The 19,024-nt window shown below is 49.8% G+C and overlaps 4 protein-coding genes across 5 annotated transcripts in view; all 4 read right to left on the bottom strand.

Annotated features, from left to right (window-relative positions):
- The window catches only part of PSMD1 (proteasome 26S subunit, non-ATPase 1), a 65,232-nt gene extending 64,527 nt beyond the window's left edge, over positions 1–705 (bottom strand). The window contains exon 1 of the mRNA XM_005525001.3: positions 555–705. Within this exon, the coding sequence (XP_005525058.1) occupies positions 555–570 (16 nt within the window). The 5' untranslated portion in view covers positions 571–705. The remainder of the gene's footprint in view (positions 1–554) is intronic.
- Positions 706–1,757: 1,052 nt separating this feature from the next.
- C11H2orf72 (chromosome 11 C2orf72 homolog) lies at positions 1,758–6,212 on the bottom strand. 2 transcript variants are annotated; one of them, XM_088061122.1, is made up of 3 exons: positions 5,648–6,212; positions 3,588–3,708; positions 1,758–2,446 (listed from the first exon to the last, which is right to left on the bottom strand). In XM_088061122.1, the coding sequence occupies exons 1-3, from the start codon at positions 6,210–6,212 to the stop codon at positions 2,311–2,313; spliced, it is 822 nt and encodes a 273-aa protein (XP_087917248.1). In that variant the 3' UTR covers positions 1,758–2,310. The 2 variants fall into 2 exon arrangements, with proteins under 2 accessions (XP_087917248.1, XP_014109799.2); XM_014254324.2 differs by having other exon boundaries at positions 1,758–2,402; positions 3,592–3,708; positions 5,648–6,176.
- A 5,765-nt stretch (positions 6,213–11,977) lies between these two features.
- LOC148183606 (uncharacterized) lies at positions 11,978–13,670 on the bottom strand. The gene is made up of 2 exons (XM_088061200.1): positions 13,103–13,670; positions 11,978–12,613 (listed from the first exon to the last, which is right to left on the bottom strand). Exons 1-2 carry the CDS (start codon positions 13,659–13,661, stop codon positions 12,507–12,509), a joined length of 666 nt encoding a protein of 221 aa, XP_087917326.1. The 5' UTR covers positions 13,662–13,670; the 3' UTR covers positions 11,978–12,506.
- A 1,492-nt stretch (positions 13,671–15,162) lies between these two features.
- Positions 15,163–18,887, bottom strand: RPL35A (ribosomal protein L35a). The gene is made up of 5 exons (XM_005524999.3): positions 18,780–18,887; positions 18,408–18,450; positions 17,048–17,200; positions 16,050–16,194; positions 15,163–15,221 (listed from the first exon to the last, which is right to left on the bottom strand). The coding sequence occupies exons 2-5, from the start codon at positions 18,416–18,418 to the stop codon at positions 15,198–15,200; spliced, it is 333 nt and encodes a 110-aa protein (XP_005525056.1). The 5' UTR covers positions 18,419–18,450; positions 18,780–18,887; the 3' UTR covers positions 15,163–15,197.
- Between the last annotated feature and the right edge of the window lie 137 nt (positions 18,888–19,024).

Here is a 19,024-nt window from a genome sequence, read left to right as displayed (position 1 = left end):
CGCCAAGCCACAACCAGCCACATCTTAATTTCTGGCCTGAGTATTATTCATAGTACTTTCCATATTTTTTTACACCATCAGGTTCCCAACAGATGCACAAACATCGCGTAACATCCAACTCCTCACACGCTTCATTATCCCGCACTCCTTAGACCGACGTTTCCACTGCAAGGCTTTTGCGTTTCTGAACTCCAAACTCCTTCCTCTTTAACCTCTCAAGTCCCTGCTGCACCTCCCGAGTGCCCTCCGGTTTTACACCGAAAATGCGCCGTTCACTTGTAGCAGCTGAACCCTCTCGCTCCCACCGCGGGACCCCCGCGCCCCCGCCCGGGACCCTCAAAGCCACCGGAGCCCTCGTCGGACACCGGCAGGAGACGGACACGGCACCGGGCTTCAAGAGCCGGGCACCGGGGTGGCCTCTCTTTGCCGTCCGAGGGTGACCGGGACGGGGGAACCCCGTGACGGGCGGCCCCGCGGAGCCGCGGCGGTGCTCAGTCACGGCCCTGACTCAGCGAAACCCCGGCGGGCAACGTCGCCCCGCGCCGCTGCCTCACCGGCCGAGGTGATCATGATGCCGCCCGGCTGCCCTCGGAGGGGAGGTCACGGAGGTCCGAAGGGTCCGGGGGGGTCGGGTCGGGTCCGCTCCGGCCCAACCGCGGTTCCGCCGCCGCCGCCGCTGCCCGGCCCGGAAGTGGCGCCAAAGGCCTCTTCCGGCGGCTCCGGAAAGGTGCCCGTGTGATCGCCTGCGCGGGACGGCGGAGAAGCAGGCAGGCAGGAGCGGGGCAGCTCTGCCGCTGGGGGCCTTGTTCTATCCGGGGCCCCTCACGGAATCCCGCGGGCCTCTCGGGGCTCCCCCACATCCCTCACGGGCTCCTCACGGCCTCCCGCGCCGGCAAACCGCCCGCACCACTGCCTGGGGGAGTGGGACCGCGGGGCCGGTTCCCCACGAGTGACCCCGCCGGTGCCCGCGTTTGTGCCGTGCCCAGAGAAGCGGCTGCTCCCCCCGCCAGGACAGGCCGCCCGCAGTGGGGCGGACATCTTTAGGGGCACAGCTTGTCCCATGACAGTGCAAGGATCGGCGATTTTATCCCATGGGTGTAACACCTCTTGCCGGCCGCTTCTGCGGCGCAAGACAGATGGGATACCCAGGCTGGTGGATTTGCACCAGGGAAAGTCCAGCTCAGGAGCAACGATGCCACACAAGAGACCAAAGTGCCCAGACCTCGGCAGCATCGATTCCTCCTTGTTGCTACTGAACAGGAAGAAATACCCTGTGAAGTGCTTTAATTCCTTGAGGATGCATAATGGTATGAGTTAGTGAAAGTTATTAATGAAAGTTATTAATTAAAGTTATTAATGAAAACTTGTCAAACCTCTACCCACAATGCCAAGAGGGGCTGCTCCACTCTTGGACAACTGGGAAGATCTCCAGCCTTCTCCATTGCCCCAGCTGGGCTACACTCAGCTCTGCTGATCTTCTGCGTATCAGACACTGGGGTCTCTTCCATCCCAATATCCAGTTTTTTCAAGCCATGATAAATATGAGTCAAGCTATGCATAATGCTACTTCAAGGATAACAGCATGGCAAACAAGCACATTCCAATTTGGAAATTAAATGTCTTTATACAGCAAGCATGTAATAGTGCCCTTAAATTATTCAATCAATTAAACATGTAAAACTATCTGCTTACACCTCCAAGTGCACAGATAGTGAAAACAGAAAAGGAAAAAAAAAAGTAATTCAAGTCACTTTTATTCTTCAGTCAAAGGAAAACAATACTTTTGGTCAAATGTATTCTTGCTTACACCTCTTAAAGCCTGGGCAGTTCATCCACTTGCACCAGTCTCTTGCAGGGGTTTTATTGGCTCTTCCAAGCACCAATAAAGCAGGAAAACAAGGCAGCAGAATCGGTCTGACAGGGAGGCCAGCCCCAGCAACCTCAGCAGGGAACTTTGTTCAGAATTAGAAAACATTTCTCATTCTTCAAACAGGTGTCTGCATTTCACACTCAAAGTCCCAATGTCATTTTGCCCAGGATGTGGGGTATATCCCCGAAGGGCTTCTCTGAAGCCCAGTGTCCAGCAGCAGCTCTAGGTGCCCCAGGGCAGCAGGGCACAGCAGGGAATGGCTCTCTGGCACAGACCCCAGGGACTGGTGGCAGCTACAAAAGACTGATCAGTTCAGCCAAGCAGCTTTTCCCTGGAGCTGTGTGTCCTTGAAGGAGAGGGCCTGCACCAGCTCCTCCTCCCACTGCACCAAATCCACTGGGCAGATCTGGGATGTAGACTGTGTTGGATGCCCAGCAGCTCTAGGTGCCTGTGCCTCCAGCAGTTTCTTCGCAGTTTCCGTTGGGGGAAAGGCTGGCCAGAGCCACTTCTTCCTCAGGGTCCTGCAGGTCACCTGCAGGGAGAAGAAAGAGGTCAAGGCAGACCTGAATGGAAAACCTCTCCTCCCAGAAAATGCAACTTAAGATAAAAAGAAGGCATGGGCTGAATCAATTGGTATCTACTCACAACCTAAGCACAGCTGATTTTTTTTCAAAACTGATTTTCATTTTGTTTTACAAACTCAACATTGCTTCAGCAAATAGAGCAAAGGAGCGCAGGGCCCACGTCCTGGCCTCCTGACGTCTCAGCAATCTCAGAACAAGTTGCATGGCCACAGGGTATCACCTGCCTGGCACTGACAGCAAGATCAGGCACTTCAGTTTTCTGACCATGGAGGGTGGGTCTCACAATCTCGTATGTCTCATAGCTGCATAAATTGGGCATTCATTTCAGCCCTTAATAATATCCTTTAAAATCTGTTCAGCCCTGAAGTGCTCAGGCAGTTGGACTAGATGATTATTGTAGGTTCCTTTCAAGTGAAAATACAACATTCTATTCTATTCTATTCTATTCTATTCTATTCTATTCTATTCTATTCTATTCTTTTTACAGTGAAGGAGCTTTCCCTCCTCTTTGTGCTTCATAGTACAATCTGGATCTCTACACCACACACCTTGTAGCCTCCTGCATGAGGCACTCCTGCAAATAGAAAATCACTGCTGGGAAGTGCAATCCAAAGTGCCAACCATGCACAAAGGCTGAATGCTATGCTATGTGTTACCTGAACAATTTCCTTTAAATTGGGGACCCCACAGCTGGCTGCCCTCTCCCTTCTCTCTGCCACCCCCAAAAGCAAATGGTTTGGGAACACTCCTTGCACCCGTTTGCAGAAAACATCACATATTATCAGGGTGCTTCCAATTCATTGCTTAGACAGAGAGTAGTTCTGCTTCCAGAATGTCTATTCAAACAAAATGCAGCTGAGTTCAGCAGTGCTTCCAGGGTTGTATTTGGGCACAAGATTCAGCAGGGTTTTGTTTAGACAAGCAAAAGGTCAGAAAACAAGGGGATGGCAACAAAGCAGACACATGGTGGTCGTCTTCAGGTTTGGGTAAACCACAGCCAGGGAAGCAAGGTCAACTGCAGAACTGGAAATAGCTGGAAAAGGCCACCAGCAAGGGGTTTGGGCACCAGAACCACCAGGGAATCATGAGGAACTTCTGACAATCACAGCAGAGTACAAGGGAGGGAGCTGGGCATACCTTCATGAATGTTGTTTTCAGCTTTTGCTTCATAATCTTTTCTCCAGCTCCTTTGGTTCCAAGAAATGCACTTCAAGAAGGATGGGAGCCTCCACCTCTCCCTGTCTTTTACGTCTTCTGTATAAACCAGAGAAGATGAGTTCAGACTGGTAGCAGGTCAGCCCTGTTGCTTCGTCACCTCTCCCTCCATGAGCCTTGCAACAAAACCAGGTCCTAGCAACAACACCAGGCTCCACAAAGCCCACCACTGGAAAGCACAGAGCAACTCCTGGAAATTCTTATTTTTGGCTGAAACCTCTCTGCTACCCTGGAAATTTGTCCCTGGTGTCAGTTTCTACTTTGCCACCTCGCTGCCAAAACCAACCTGGATGTGGCAGCCGAGAGCGAGCAAGAAACCTGGCAGGAGCTCAACTGGCACACGTGGCGAGGCTGGGGACTGACACAGGTAGAGAATTCCCACAGAAGGAAGTTTTCCTTTTGCATTGTCACACATCAACCTGTTTACTGCTCCCTGCTTTATTAAGCAGTTCCTCCCTCCCATGAAGACTGCACAGCAGCACACTGAAAATTGCTGCTGTAATTGCTGGCAAATTGCAGAGAGCGTGTGGTCAATGTATAGTAATTATTCTAGAAGACAACGAAATTACTACAGACTTTCAAGCCATTTTAGTAAAACATTACAGCAGCCTGTAAAATACTACAGCAGCATGTTTTATATGGTCTCCAGCAGCAGCAGTTCAACACCCCCATTGAAATATCATCCAGCCTTTCACCTCCTAACCAGATAACAAATGATAAACCACTTCAGCGTCATTCAGTTTACCGAGCCATTGCAACACTAAAGGGCTCAGTGTCTTTCTGGCAGTCAACAAACAAAAACTCCAGTGCACTGCCTGGGTGCACTGCCTGCAGCATTCAACTACTCTTTGGAGGCAAAGCTACGCTTGCGATCCCCTCTGTCCAGGCAGAGATTTTGGAAGGCAAAGCTCACAGAAGCATGGAAAGAAGTTGTCCCTGCCTAAGGTTGAATCCTGAAGGTGATGAGTGTCCTCATTACACACACAGGTCCTGGAATACTTACATGACTCAGAGCACCAGGCAAAGCATCAGAAGTGAATGAGCACACACAATCAGGCTGTAATACCCGATCCAGCTCCTCCTGCTCCTCATTCTCCACAGCCAGCCACAAAAATACATAGACTGAGCCAAGCACCAGCAAAGTGCCAAGGCAGAAAAATGTATGCAGGGATGCTTTTCTGCCTCTGCAGCTGCTGTCCTACCACACTGCTGCAACCAGAACTGGAGGATTCACTGATGTCTGGGAGCACACCAGAAATTCTTGCAGCAGGAACAATGTGAGGAAGATAAAAGCATGTGAAAGTAGAGAAGCTGGAAAGAGGACTGTGTGTGCCGTAATAGAGAGGTGGCAGAAGACAGCCCTGTGCCCTCATGACCAGTCACCTCAAAGCTCCTCAACATTCAGATACAGGATTCTGGGCTGAGCTGATAGAAAGAAGCACCTGAACAATCATCCCCATGTCCCAGGGATCCCAGGAGACTCTGTCAACCTTGTGGTGCTGAAGGCAAGTACCAGTGTTGCCACATCCCTGTAGCTCATGTATCCATGAGCTACTCTGGTGTTTCCCAAACTGCTGGGAAGTTGGTCTGCCCTGTCTGCCAGTTCTGGGAACCTCACCAGAAAGAGGCAGACCCCACTGGAAAGGCTCTGATCCCACCAGCATGAAAGAGATTTCATTGGGGAAATGCAGATGGGATTGTGCATGTGTAAAGATCCCATCAGTACAGAGTGGTACAATCCCCATGGGAAAAGCCAGATCCCATTGGGTGGGGAGAAGATACTATCAGGAATGGTCAGATCCTAATGGGAAAAGCCTGACCCAATTGCAGGGGAGATCCCATGAGGAGAGAACATAAACCATTAGGATGGGGTAGATTCCATTAAGAAAGGGAAGATCCCACAGGAAAATGGAGCAAATCCCACTAAAAACCGGGCTCCGGGTGAGGGAGGGAGGAAGGAGATCCCCGACCCAGGTACCTGCGGGGTGCTGCAGGGCGGCCCGCAGGGCGCGGCAGGCGGCGGCTCGGCAGTCGCCGGGGCTGCCCGGGCTGTACCGGGCCGCCTCCACCGTACCGGGCGCCGGGAAATGCCGCCGCAGCGCCGCGTCCAGCACCGCCGCGTCCTCTCCGTCCCCGCCGGGCAGCAGGACGCCCACGACGGCGGGCGGCGGCCCCGCGGGCAGGCGGCCGCGCACGTCCCGGACCACCTCCCGCAGGCGGGTACGCGCCCCGCGGCCCCGCGCCGCCCCGCCGCCGCACAGCACCAGCAGCAGCCGGGCTGCCAGCGCCCGCCGCCCGCCGCCCGCGGCCCGCCGCGTCCGGCACCCCGGCACCGGCCCCGGGCACGGTGAGTGCCGCGCCTCATCGCCCAGGAGGTCGCGGGCGAAGGCAGCCAGCGCGGGCCCCGCCGGGGCCCCCTCCACCACCTCGGCCACCAGCAGTACTGCTCGCCGGCCGCCCGCCCGCTCCACGAGCGCCCGCAGCTCCTGCACGTCCTCCGCCGCCATCCCCCTTCGTGCTCCCTGTCCGGCCCGCACCCGCATGTTCCCCGGCTCCGGCTCCGCACCGCCCACTGGTCCGCACCCGCCCCGCCACCCGGCACCAGCCCGGGGCACCAGCCCCGGCCCCACGCAGAGCAACACCCTAGGGCAGCGGGGCGAGAGAGTGTCAAGGATCCCTCCCCCCGCTGCCAGCCCCGTCCCGGGACCCGCACAACCCCGCGGTGAACAGCCTCTGCCTGATGCCGGGTGGGCACAACAGAGAGGGTAGTAAAGAGTCTGCCACACGATCAGACTCAGAGCTCTCGCACACGCTAGTCCTGTTCCCAATGATGAGTTGATAAAATTCAGGCAAAAAACTGCGCTGTGGAAGGGTTCGGAAGGTGAGAGGGGGATGAGGAGAGGCTGTAGTGGCTGCAAAGTGGGACACACACGAGGTTATGATAAAGGACCAGCTGATCACGCATCCATTCCCAAGGTGTCCCTTATGGTGTGGCATCTCAAACTCCAGAGCAGCAACAGAGTGGTCTCTCTGGCATCGTGTGCAGTATGCTGTTGCACAGCCTGGCCAGGCTATAGCCACCTCTGGAGACAATTCCACTTTGGGAAACAATTCCACCCTCAAAGGACATACCCACCCCACTGGTCAGAAGTGCACAGCTGAGCTGCAGCCCTCATACCACATGCTGCATCTCTGAGTCCCTTCTCAAGCCAGTCCCCTTTGACTTCCCCTCTGTCACCTCCATGCAAAACAGTCCACAGTCACAGGCCCATGAGCATCAACATCACTACATCCCATCAAAGCACAAATGTTTCCAGGGATAAGTACAGAGGTTTAGTCAGGGCTTCAGTGCTGACACTTGTTACACATATCTCTGCCAGCTGACAGTGAATGAAAGCCACTGTGCCCAGTCCTGACACTTGCATGGGGAAGTTCCAATCCATGGCATGCGTTACTTCCCCTATGCCATATCACAGGCTCCTCCAAACCGGTAACGTCTTATTGCAAGAGCCTGGGAAGGGATAAACAGCTCAAAGGTGTAAACGGCCAGAGTCACCTTGGCCAATTGCTCTCTGAGGATTTTTGGAGCCAAACCATCTCTTGTGGGATGGGTGGAGTCTCTGAGTGTACTGGGAGTGAAAGCGGAACCAAAATCCACGTGCCTGTCCTGGATCAGCAATTCCCAACGTGTATTCGGGTACACTCATGCCACAAATGTGGCTGAGCTGTCATGCGGGCTGCCTGCCCATACTCATGGTCATCTGTCCCCAGAGCCCAGCAGATCACCAGCCACAGCAGAAGGGATGTGCCACAGGCTGATCCCCAGGCACAACAGCAGTGTGGCAGCTCAGGAAAGTCACAGTATGGCACCAATTTTAATCCAAGGAAAATATTTCCCCCAGTATAGCAGGCATAGCAAACACTGCCTTGGACTAGCATCGTGGATGAGGGCTTCAAGAGAAACTTTCTGCCCTGGGTCCTAGGAAAAGTAATTTAGTCATGGACAAGTGCTGATAAGCAAATGGGACAAGGCAAAAAGAGGAAGGTAAAACAGAAAGACTAGGCTCCTCTTCCAAAGATTAGGGTCTGCAAGAGCCAATGCTCCCATGCCCCCGTGCTAGTGTGGTAGCCCTGAGAGTAGCTGTCAACATGGGAGGGCTACAAAGTCAGACAATTCAGCAGCCAGGTCTGACCTTAGTGTTGCCCAGATTTTGTATTTACAAGAATTTTTTTTTCATCTGTTCAGAATCCTGTTCATGGTCCTATGGACAAAAGCCCAGGGTATAATCAGCATCATTAGTTGTGTCAGCAGCAGGAGGGGACAGGTCCCCAGAAATCCTCATTTCTCTGGGAAACTTCCACAAGATCCATAGAGTGTTTAAACTCATGAGCTGCCAGCACAGCCTGTGGCGTGGTGGTACTGGTTAAAGCTTGACTGATGTGCAGGCCATTATAGCATGGCTCTCACAGAGCTCTTCTAGAGCAGCACTGTGCCAGTGATTTGCCTTGAGATGCCAATATGCCTCAGGCATTGGGAAGTTGTCTTTCTAGCTAGCAATTCACCAGATTTATGAAGATAATTCTTGCAGAGAAAGTATTGAAAAAATTGGAGTTTTCTTCCTGACTCAAGTACACCACTGGCTACTTCTCTGCAGTGGGCTCAATGTTCAAACTGCCAGCACAGCCACTAAAGACTTATATTTGGGACCACATAGAGCTGTTCTTCATGGTCACTGCAATTCTTTAGTTTGAGTACAAATGTAACACTGCCAGCAGAGGCTGTTTGGAAAGGTGACTGTCACCCACAATACCCAAACCTTGTTTACATTTCTTTACTCATTAACAGGGGTAAGATCTAACGCACACAACTCCCTTTGTGTTATTTAAAGAGGTACAACTCAAAGAGTTGAGTGGCAGTTATGAGCTCAGCAGTATTTGTAGTACCCCACAAAATGTCTTCAGAGCCCTGTTAGGAATCTGAGCAAAAACACAGATGTATTTAGAAGACATGGCATACCATCAAACATCCATCTGACAGTCACTGTAGACAGACTTAAATGAGGGTCATCACATCCCTTACATATGTCCATAGCTGTCCAGAGCAGACAAAACATCTGTTCATTTTTGACTTCAAAAGAGAAGTGAAGATGCTTTGTTCAGAGAAACAAATTTGGCATGTGTATTAGTAGTGCCTTGAAGCATAAACAACAACAACAAAAAAAGATTCACTGCATTAGAGCCTGAATTTACCAAGATAAACCTTTCTCCTGAAGAGATTAAAAAGAGGACAGGAAAAAAGGATTCTTGTGATGGTTTTGATGGTAGAAAAGCAGAGAGACTGAATGAGTAAGAAGGAATCTGTAGGAGCATCTTCTGAACCCAATGTCCAATGACCCAGCTGTAGTGGTTTAGATTTGTTAATTTGAGTTTCTTGGCTAAAGTATTAAATAATGTGGTGCCCACTTCCACAGTTCCAACTTCTTAAATTCTTCCTTTCAGTAGCTCTGGTGCTCATGGGGACACTTGGAAAAGCCTCTGAGCCAGGTAGGAGCTGGAACTGGCTGCAGACAAGCTAAGTCTCAGCAAACCTTTGCACATTTGCTCTTCCACTGATCTGTTCTCCAAACTTGCTCCAATTATTACTTTGAAAAACACATCCTTACTAGATGCTGGAAAGCATGTACTTTACTTGTGTAGCACTACCAGTTGCTACTAGGGCATTGCTGCAGGGCACCAGCACTTGCTGAGCTCTTCATCCATGGAGACCTCCTTGGGTCCCCCAAAGAAGTAGTAGAAGAGGTAATTGTGAGAGAAGAAAATACCCCAAACCCCACTCCTGCCCCCAGTATCCCAGTCCCACTGATTCACTTCTAAGCCGCCTCATGTTCACTCCTCCGTGGCTGTACCTATTTTCTCCACTGACCTCCCCCAGCTTCCCCTCAATCTTTCAGGCCTCTGAACCCAAACACCTTCCCACTTTTGGGAAGTTCCCACTGGAACTTGAACTTTGTATCAAACCAGACATGAACCCTTTCTGTGATGAGTTCAGTCACAAGTGAATCCAAACTGGATGGTCACACTGTTCTGACCCAGGTCCCTTCACCCCAGACCCAGCCACCTCCAGGGCCAGCTGAGGCAGCCCCAGTTTTGGTACCAAGGCAACCTGTAGCAGCTCAGCCCTGGCCTGGATCTGTCCAAGTCATCACAGCCCTCTGGACTCCACTCAGTGCAGGTTACACACCATAAACAAATAAAGTTGAGAAATCCCTGGCACCCCATGGCTGGGTGGGGTAACACAGCCTGGGTTCCTGGAGAACCTCAAACTTTTTTCTTGTCTCTTTTCTCCAAAATTCTGTTCTCTTTAAAAGTTGCCCATCTCTGCAGTTGTCCTAAGTTTCCTCATGTTTCCTTGAGTCACCATCCCATTCTGGATGGCAGAGGGGCATAGGAAGGTATGGCTGAAGAGGAGGAAGGAAACCTGGCACAGGGCCATGTGCAGAGAGCATGAAGTGTTGGTCAGTCCTGGACATAGGACGGATGTCCTTCCCTGCCCTCTTAGAGACAGATGGAGGCAGCCTGTCAGCCTATTCCACTCTTGGATCCTCCACTGGAAGATGTTAAATACGTGGCAATGAGTATGAAATCAGACCCAAGGACCAAGCTGCCTCTTCTGGCCTTTTTTCTGGCTGTCCTCGGCTGGATCCTTGCCTTTGGTTTGAAAACAGGACCCAAGATTAGCTGTTTACAGACACCAGTCTCCATTCTTTCCCAGTACACACATGCCTTCAACACCAACAGTCCAGCTTTTCTGCACTTAGCTTTTGCAGCACCTCTTAAAAATCACCTCAGAGCTCACCAAGGGGCCAATAGTTGGGACCACTGCACACAGACACAGCCCCTCCTGCCTCCCTAATCCTGCCTCGTGCATTCTCCTACTTGCTTCTCACAAAGCCCCTTCTTGGCATGGCCAAGCTCCCAGGTTCTCAAAACTGCTCCCTTTTATAAGGCAAAGGGCAAATCCATCAGCTTCCCTGGAGTTGCTGGAATGAGAAGAGCAGGTCAGTGTGGATCTGCCTGGTTTGCCAGCCCTGAAAGAGGCCTGTACACTACAGGGCACTCTAAGACTTCTCTGTATCCACCCAGGATTAGGTGGAGAATGCAGCAAGGGTGCAGCTTGAGAGCACCCAGGGATGGCCTTCTGCCTCTTCTTGTCCTCAGTTCTCTGGCTGACCACATTCCTTGTTGTCCCAGCCACACATCCCTGTGGCTACATCACTTGCCCTTGCAGGGGATTCCTGTGCTCCCAAGCTCTAACCAGGGTTTCAGCCACATCTCAAGAGTTTCTTTCTTTCATCTTGACAGTGCCCCACATCACCCTGCACAGAAGTGCCTGGACACAGTACAAACAGGCTGTCAGACGGGAAATTTGAAAGCTGCACGGACTATCCCTGGATTTGGGTGGTTATCTGTGTGTTTCAGATGCTACAGGAAATAATAGAGACACAGGACCTCATTGTGGCTTCTTGCTTTAAGGATGTCCTAATATGCTGAATTTTTAAAGCCAAACTTTCTTCACTCACAAACACGTACACGTACTGTAAAGCCTGTACACGTACATGTCTTGCTTTGACTCAAGGGAACCATTTCTTCATTAGCTTGACCAAAAACCCAAAACCAGTGTCCTCAGTAATAAAAGGCAGAATTCATCTCATGGAAATGCTCATGGAAAGTCTCTTCCACAACAGAGCAATTGGTCATCTCATCCAAAAGTCTACCAAGCACCAGGACAACCCAACACTTACAGCAAGGTTGTTTTGCTTTTTAAAGCCACATCCTTAAAGATCTGGAAAGAATCTGTATTTGAAAAATAATCTGGAGAATCCTTTCTCTGACAAACATTAGTTTATAGGATCTGTACTGCCCTCAAATCCCACCCCTTCTGTACCATATTGCACAAACCTGCAGCTTCAGCAAGTTTTGTAGTCTTAGATATAAGCTTTAAAACTTTTAGATACACACAGACACAGAGAAATTAGATAAATACCAGGTTTTTAATCCTTCTTTTGATGATAATGAAGATCTTAGGATGACAAAAGATCTACAAAAAACACCAAAGAAAAAATACTTATAAACTCCCAATGCAAAAAAGTGCAGCTACTTACAGTGCTTTGCCATGCCCAGAGAGGATGGGAAATGAGTTCAGCTACTATGTGGGTAATTGGACTTAAAAATATTCTACTGCTCCCACAGTTCCTCCCATCCAAAATAACCCATCCCAGAAACTCAATCTGCTGGATGTGTACCCACTTGTACGTAAAGTAAACTTCCTGCTACAAAGAACCCTGGGGAGTTTCAGGAGCTTTGTTCCTGATAAGAACCATGTACCAAAGACTCCTGTATCCAGGTTCTCCTGGGAAAAGGTGGTCTGAGGCCTTGGTCTTGAGTTTTTCTCACTGTTTCAGTTTTGGGACAGTTTAAAAGCGAGAGGCTTCTGGCCTGCTCTGCTTCCCTCTCTGCTGACAGTTTTCTTAGGGACAGGTATCTTAGGGACATTTTGATAATCAAGCAAGGCATTTCATGCAAAGCAGAAACTCAGTGATTATTGATAAAAGTTTCCCAGGGCAGATTGTTCAGTCAATGCAGCAAAGAACTCTGAGCTTTGTGGAAAGGTTAGTGGGATGCTGAAGACGCAGTGTCCCCTTCTGGCAGCAGCCATGCACTGATTCTCATCCATGCAGAAGGCCTAGGCAAGTCACCAGGAAGGAAGCATTCTGCAAAGGGACATCCAGCAGGATAGTGCTAAAACCAACCTGACAGATTCTGCTGCCCAAGGGAATTCATTCTCCATCTGTCTTTGATACCTTCTCTTCCCTACGTTCAGGCAGAACTCGGCAGTATCTGAGCTCTGGGAGTGAAATAACAAATGGCTCCTGGGAGTCGACTTCTGGGGGAAGAAACACAAATGATAGAAAAACACCTGGCACCATCCCTTCAAAGCTAAGGCCTATGGCCACCCAAAAAGGTTGGCACATCCCTCCAATGAAGAACTCGGGGTCAGTGAAGCTGTGGAGCAGTTATCAGCACAGAAAGCTCCAGCAGGGAGTCAGAATTGCAGTTCTTACAGTTCTTTACATTCTTGGAAATGAGCAACATTTCCACTTGCTATGTATGTTTTGGGGCAAGGAAGAGCCAACATCATCTGACTTGGAGGAGGAAACACACTTGGCTCGGACACATTGTCCATCCCCATCCCAGCATGTAAACCCCCATTCTAATTTCTGGCTCATATTACCTACAAGGTCCAGCTTGTTTTCCCTCTTGTATCTTGTATCCAGTCAACAAACACCACTTCCATCTACACTGTTCCTCAGACTCTGCCCTGAGCATGTTTTTGTGTCCCTCACCCCTGTGTTTAGCTGTGTTACCCAGTTACCTTCATGGCAGTTCAAGGCTTCTCTCAGTGCTCTACAGGCAGCTTTCTTTGCCTCCAGAACACCTCCAGGCTGGCCTGGGCTGTAAATTGCAGTCTCCACAGTCAGTTGCAGGGCCCCATCCAGCACACACTGCATTCTCCTCAGTGCTCTCACTGCCTGGTCCAGCTGCTCCTGGGAGTCAGGACGGATCATCACAAGCACCAACACATTTGGCAGGCAGGGGAGGAGGTTCCTCACATCCCGGACAGCCTCCTCCAGGTGATCCCACTGCATGAGCCTTTTCAACACACTGGCTTGCCATAGCATAAAAATCAGATGTGGGGCAACCAGGTCCTCTTCTTCCTTTCCCTCATTCTCTGCCTGCTGTGGTTTGTGCTTGATGTCCACTGTGCCACACAGGTCCTGGGTAAAATCCACCAGCAATGAGGGAGCTCTTGACTCAGCATGGTCCACTTCCATCACACCCACCCGTCCATTCCGGCTTCCCAGCATGTCCAGCAGGTTGAGGAAATCCCACGTGGTTCTGTCCACGAAGGAGGCCGGCTCCTTTGACGCCATAGTTTCCTCTCACACGTCAGTTTACTGTGCTGCTGGGGAAAGGAGTGGAAGCAGCAATTGCACAGCACAGGCAACACCTCCTGCTCTGAGCAGCCAAGGCTGGGTTGGGTGGGAGCAAAAGAATGTGAAAATAGCAGAATTTTGATACAAAGATTCACAAATTGCAGCCCTGTGCTATTTGGGGTTGGACCTTCTGGAAAAAGGCTTTGTACCTTTGCAGTTTGGTACAATATAAAGAGGTGACAGGGGAGAAGGGATAATTACGTATTTTTGGGCATCTTTTATCAAACTCAAAAGGACTTACTACCTTCTCATCAGCAACTAACTATATCATAGTGACCACAGGCTTACATAACTGTTGTTACAGTCAACCTTGCTCACTACATTTCTTCCTCCTTCCTCTGTAATGCTTAAAGCTGGAAATCCCATCTGTCCTTAAATCCAATGTGTCCAACCTATTGGTAGTTGTGGAAGACTAAAAGCCCTACCTGACCTGGCCCACTGTCCTATAAGCAGCAATTTCTCTCCACACATTAAAAAAATGCAGTTTTCCATGGCAAAGGCTGTCCTGCTGTGAAGGACAGCAGTTGAAGCAGGCTTAGGTCTCAGCAAAATAATTTCTATGCCAGAGCTGAGTAGCTGGGTAGTTTTTTAATTCCAATTAGAAGTAAAGTTTTGATTTACCCAACAATGTATTCTGCACACACAACTACTCCACCTCTTTCTGAAAGGATTTTTCAGAAAGAAGAGGATTAGCTGTGAAATACCAACCCACTGCAGGAGACATGCAAAGCCAACAGCTCAGAGGGCTCCCTGACACACACTGGCAGCAGGGCCAGAAAAAGAGAAGGAAGCTCTCATGCCCTGGGAAGGAGGGAGTGCACTGAAATGCCCTCGAGGTTTGGTTGACCCAACAGACTCACCTGCCTGACCTACTAGGGATGCATTGAAAATGATGGAACTACTTGGTGTATGTGGAACTGCCCTCACAGAGAATCCACAGGTCATTTTGGGACTGTGACATCAGCAGCAACCATGACAACCTGCACCTGCCTCAAACCCCCCTTTAATCTACCCAGTTTTTTGGGGTGATTTTCAGATAGAAGAAACTCTGAGCCTTGCACTTCAAGACTGTAAGCTCATTTTTCATCACCTTACTGTTGAGAAAACCTAAAAGAACTATGGAAGTGCTGTGAAGATGCTCACTGCCCTACATGATGTGCTGGATAAGGCTGGCTGAGAAAACAGCATTAACACTTGGACACTGCAGAGCCATGCAATGAAAATGTGTTTAAAGAATTTACACAGACACTACTGGCACACATGCTGCCCAGGTACACACGGGCTCATTATCTGGGATTCTACCAGAACTACTATTGTGAGATGTGACAGAGTTTTTCAACTGCCAGGATGTAGTGTCTCTGTGCTGTCAACTGATACACTACTGAGAAAGAGGTCTCTCAAAATTGGTGGAGGCAATAAAACCACAAATATACGAAAGTTAAACAGATTCTCCATTTTATTTTCAATAAAAATTTAGATCCTAGATGGATACAGCATCTGTAAAACACAAAACCAGACAGAATCACATTAGAAATCTTGTATTCCAACATGAGTTTTGCAGTTACAATCTATGTTAAATCATGAATCTCATCATCTGCTATGAAAGCAATCCCCAGTTTATACAGAAGAGGTATGAGAATGGAAAAGCCCAACAGCTGTTCAGTGACTTGCAGGAGCACTTTGCTAGTGGCACTGACTCTGTGGCAGCCAGCTCTTCAACACCAACAAGAGTTCCAATGGCTCTGGATTTCAGGAATTATCTGTGCTGCTCCTACTGTGCTTTTTTTAAGGTACAGGAGAAAGACGGAAAGGAAGGACTGCACCCCTCTTGTAACTCCTTTTAACAACATCACTAAGAAAATATTACATCACAACTCTGGGTGAGAGACCTAAAGGGACAGTCACAATGAAGCACTGTGGCTAAAATGCCAACTGTGGGAGCAGCACTGCCCTCAGTTAAAACATTTGGGAGGTAAGAGAAAAATCAAACAGGTAGAGGAGCAGAAGGGTGCAAAAATACACAGAGCAGATTGGTGGAAAAGAAATCAAGGCAGCTTTAGAAAGGAGCTGAGTCCTGGAACTTGAAGAGCCTTTCCAGACAACCTGAACAAGCATACAAACCCCTGACAATGAGACAAATCCCCACAGCACAGGAAGCCAGGAAAAAGCCCCTCTAGGCTCCAAAAGAACAGTCACTGAGCCATGCTGAACACCCAACAGCAACAGAAAAAAAACAGAGTTCAAATGTTCCCTCATGCTAAGTGGAATTAGAAGGCACCTCAAAAATTGCCAATAATGTCTTGTTGTTAAAACACATCCACTTACCACCCGGATTCTGTGTCCAATGGCCTTGGCAGGAAGGTTGGAGCGGAACTTGGCACGAACCATGCCACTGTTCCCATGGGCTCGGGTCACCTTCCCCCAGATCACGCGTGTCCTGTTGGGTTTGCCTCCAGGGGTTACCGTGTTGCTGGGGAAAAGGAGGCAAAGAACAGCTGAGCAGGGCAGTCACAGCTCTGCTGTCACCAGCAGTGACAATGTGGTCTCGCTAAGGCACCTCAATAATTTAGCTCCATAGCCTTCTTTAACTAGACCAGTGTCCACTTTTATTTAACTTGTGAAATTTTACAGGCCTGGGATTTTCACTGTAGCTTTCAAAGGGGTAATTACAGCTTGCAATTTATCAGAAGTTCCATCGGATAACTATTAACAGCTTACAAAGCTCAAAAATTTGGAAAACACTTTTGCTAATATGATTAAATTGAAAAATCAACAATATGACATTGCCAACACCTTATTTCTCTAGACACACTGAAGACAGGAGAAGAATAGGCCATTGGGATAGATGGCAGAAATTGCCTTAAATGAAGAGCCATGTGCCACGTTGGAAATGATGGTGGTCAAGTTATCAGTCTGATCAATTTTATCCAAGGAAATTCTGAACTCTAACAACAGCATTCAAGGAAAAAAAAGGAAGTGGAAGTAATAGGAAGCTGTTGCCAAGGTGTCTACCAATGGCAGCAGAGCAGAAGTGACAGAAAGTGCTCAGACATGGGCACACAAAAGTCAGAATAAAAATTCATCCAGGCTTCACAAAATCACTTTACTGTTTAAGTAACTCAACGGTTCATAGTATTTAACACAAATTCACCCAGCTCAATTTACTCCATCAACCCACCTTCAGTTTTTGTAAATCTTAGGCAAAACTTCTTTCTCATCCCACTTGCTCTCTAACATATCATATAATATCATTATCTCCTAAGCATTTGCAAAAGCCGATACAGGAATTGGCCAATTCAGCTCAAGAATAAAACATCACTTACTTTTTAGCTTTGTACACATAGGCACACCTCTTGCCCAGGTAGAAGTCTGTCTCCTGACGGGCATAAACACCTTCAATTTTCAGAAGGGCCGTGTGCTCCCGCTGGTTTCGCAGGCCACGTTTGTAGCCAGCAAAAATGGCCTTGCACCACAGCCTACCAACATGGAAAACATCTGCAAATTACAATTCACTCCAAAGTAACAAAAGTAAAAACAAATCACAGGCAGTTTCAGCAGAAGCTAATTCCACACTAATAGAAATTAGCAGAGGAAAGCTAAGTATGTGGAACATGAAGTATTTATGAGAACATTGCATTTTTTACTTATCATAAACTCCTGGCATTACAGCACAGGCTTCATATTAAGTTTCAAATGCTTCAGCATTAGCAGATATTTCCAAATGTCTACTAACACTGGTGAGTAAACATTGCTTTTTTTCCACACCAAAGGAAATGTCCTGTGTTGCAGTAACTGCTGTAGAAGGGATGAACTGGCCCTAATTTGTAGTCTCAGAGGAATTACCAGCCAGAACAGCAGCCTGACATCCACTGGACACAGACATTACTTAAAATCCCCAGCAATTCCTCAGGACAAAGTCCTGCCTGCACTTCTCATGTAAAGTTATTTTACGACTTGTCCCACACACTGAGTAGACAGCATGTCTGGCCCAAGGGCATCCATCACCTGCCCTGGGATACAGCAGGATCAAACTGAGATATCCAGTTCTACCTGCCACACGTGTAACAAGACAAACTCCAGAGACAGATACTAAGACATAAAGCTGTGATTCACAGAACCATTAAATGGTTTGTGTTGAAGGGACATTAACGACCATGCAGTCCTGACTCCCCTGCCAGGGAGGACACCTCACACTAGACCAGGTTGCTCAGAGTCCCATCCAGCCTGGCCTCGTACACTTCCAGGGATGGGACAGTCACAGTTTCTGCAGGTAACTTCAGAGCATTCAGATTTAATCCCTCCACTTACAAACTCAATCCCTACAAGCTAAAGAAAATTCGGTGGCACAACAGGAAATTTATCCATGAGAAAACCACGTTGCTTCCTTTACTCAAGGAAATAGTGTATGTCAAAGCTCCACTATACACTGGAGAGTCACAAACACTATCCTAACAAACCCACATGTTTTACACTAGTATTTACTGACATGCCAGGGAGAGCGTGGTACATCGTAACAGCAACTAAAACCAGTTCAAGATATTTCAGAATAGGGACACCCAACCGTGGGCGTTCAACAGGGCCCAGCAGAACACTGGGCAGAGGAACACAGCTCATTGCCTACTGCTCCAACAAACACTCTCAGGAATGTTCCAACAGGGGTACAACACTCGGGCAGTCACTCACCTCCCGGTCATGGTGTCCTCCCGCAGACCCGGTCCCGGCAGGCCTGGAAACGACACACAGCCATGAGCCTCGGGCCAGCATCTCCGCCCGGCCCGGCGAGCGGGACCCCGAACACCCGGGGTCTACCCGGGAGCCACCCAGAGCTTCGGGACCCTCCACCCCCCCAGAGCGCAGCCGCCACAGCCCCGCTCCAGCCGAGGGCCCCAACCCGCAACTGGGACCATCCGCCGCGCATCGGCGCCATCCCGCCTTGTCCCCGCCCTGGACCGCGCCACCCGCCGCGCCCCGGGAGCCCCGCGCCCGCCGGCGGCCCCACAGCGGGGCCAGCATCCCCCAGTCCCGTTCCCGGCCCGGGGCCCTGCTCCGCCTCACCCCCAGCGCCCCAAGATGGCGGCGAAAAAGACCCGCGCCCCGCTGCCTGCCGGGAAACGCGCCGCCAGGACCCGAGCGGGCGGCTCGAGCTCTGCCTGAGTGAGCAGCGCCGATTTGATGAAAGTGCTCCAGCGGGCCCGTGCCGCCCGTCCTGTCCCCGAGTCTCGTCCCCGCGTTCCCCGGGGGCGAACCCCGCAAGAGCGATCCCGGGAAGGGCGGCCCCACCCCCGCTGCGCAGGCACCAG

Source organism: Pseudopodoces humilis, chromosome 11 (assembly GCF_049639895.1).
Source record: "Pseudopodoces humilis isolate 2021_Gansu_Grassland_sample_001 chromosome 11, ASM4963989v1, whole genome shotgun sequence".
Taxonomy (NCBI): domain Eukaryota; kingdom Metazoa; phylum Chordata; class Aves; order Passeriformes; family Paridae; genus Pseudopodoces; species Pseudopodoces humilis.
The sequence above is the reverse complement of the archived record's forward strand: the minus strand, read 5'-3'. Positions and strand labels throughout refer to the sequence as shown.

What these genes read in the sequence shown, in the direction of transcription:
- RPL35A (XM_005524999.3), bottom strand. An exon ending in TATGTGTACAAAGCTAAAAA is followed by an intron (nt 16,195 to 17,047) that starts GTAAGTGATGTT and finishes CCTTTTCCCCAG; the next exon opens with CAACACGGTAACCCCTGGAG. An exon ending in TTGGACACAGAATCCGGGTG is followed by an intron (nt 15,222 to 16,049) that starts GTAAGTGGATGT and finishes TGTGTTTTACAG; the next exon opens with ATGCTGTATCCATCTAGGAT.
- LOC148183606 (XM_088061200.1), bottom strand. Translation starts at nt 13,661, where the DNA reads ATGGCGTCAAAGGAGCCGGCCTCCTTCGTGGACAGAACCACGTGGGAT. An exon ending in AGCCTTGAACTGCCATGAAG is followed by an intron (nt 12,614 to 13,102) that starts GTAACTGGGTAA and finishes TTCTTCCCCCAG; the next exon opens with AAGTCGACTCCCAGGAGCCA.
- C11H2orf72 (XM_088061122.1), bottom strand. Translation starts at nt 6,212, where the DNA reads ATGCGGGTGCGGGCCGGACAGGGAGCACGAAGGGGGATGGCGGCGGAG. An exon ending in CGCCCTGCAGCACCCCGCAG is followed by an intron (nt 3,709 to 5,647) that starts GTACCTGGGTCG and finishes TGGTTTATACAG; the next exon opens with AAGACGTAAAAGACAGGGAG. An exon ending in AACAACATTCATGAAGGTAT is followed by an intron (nt 2,447 to 3,587) that starts GCCCAGCTCCCT and finishes CTGGGAGGAGAG; the next exon opens with GTTTTCCATTCAGGTCTGCC.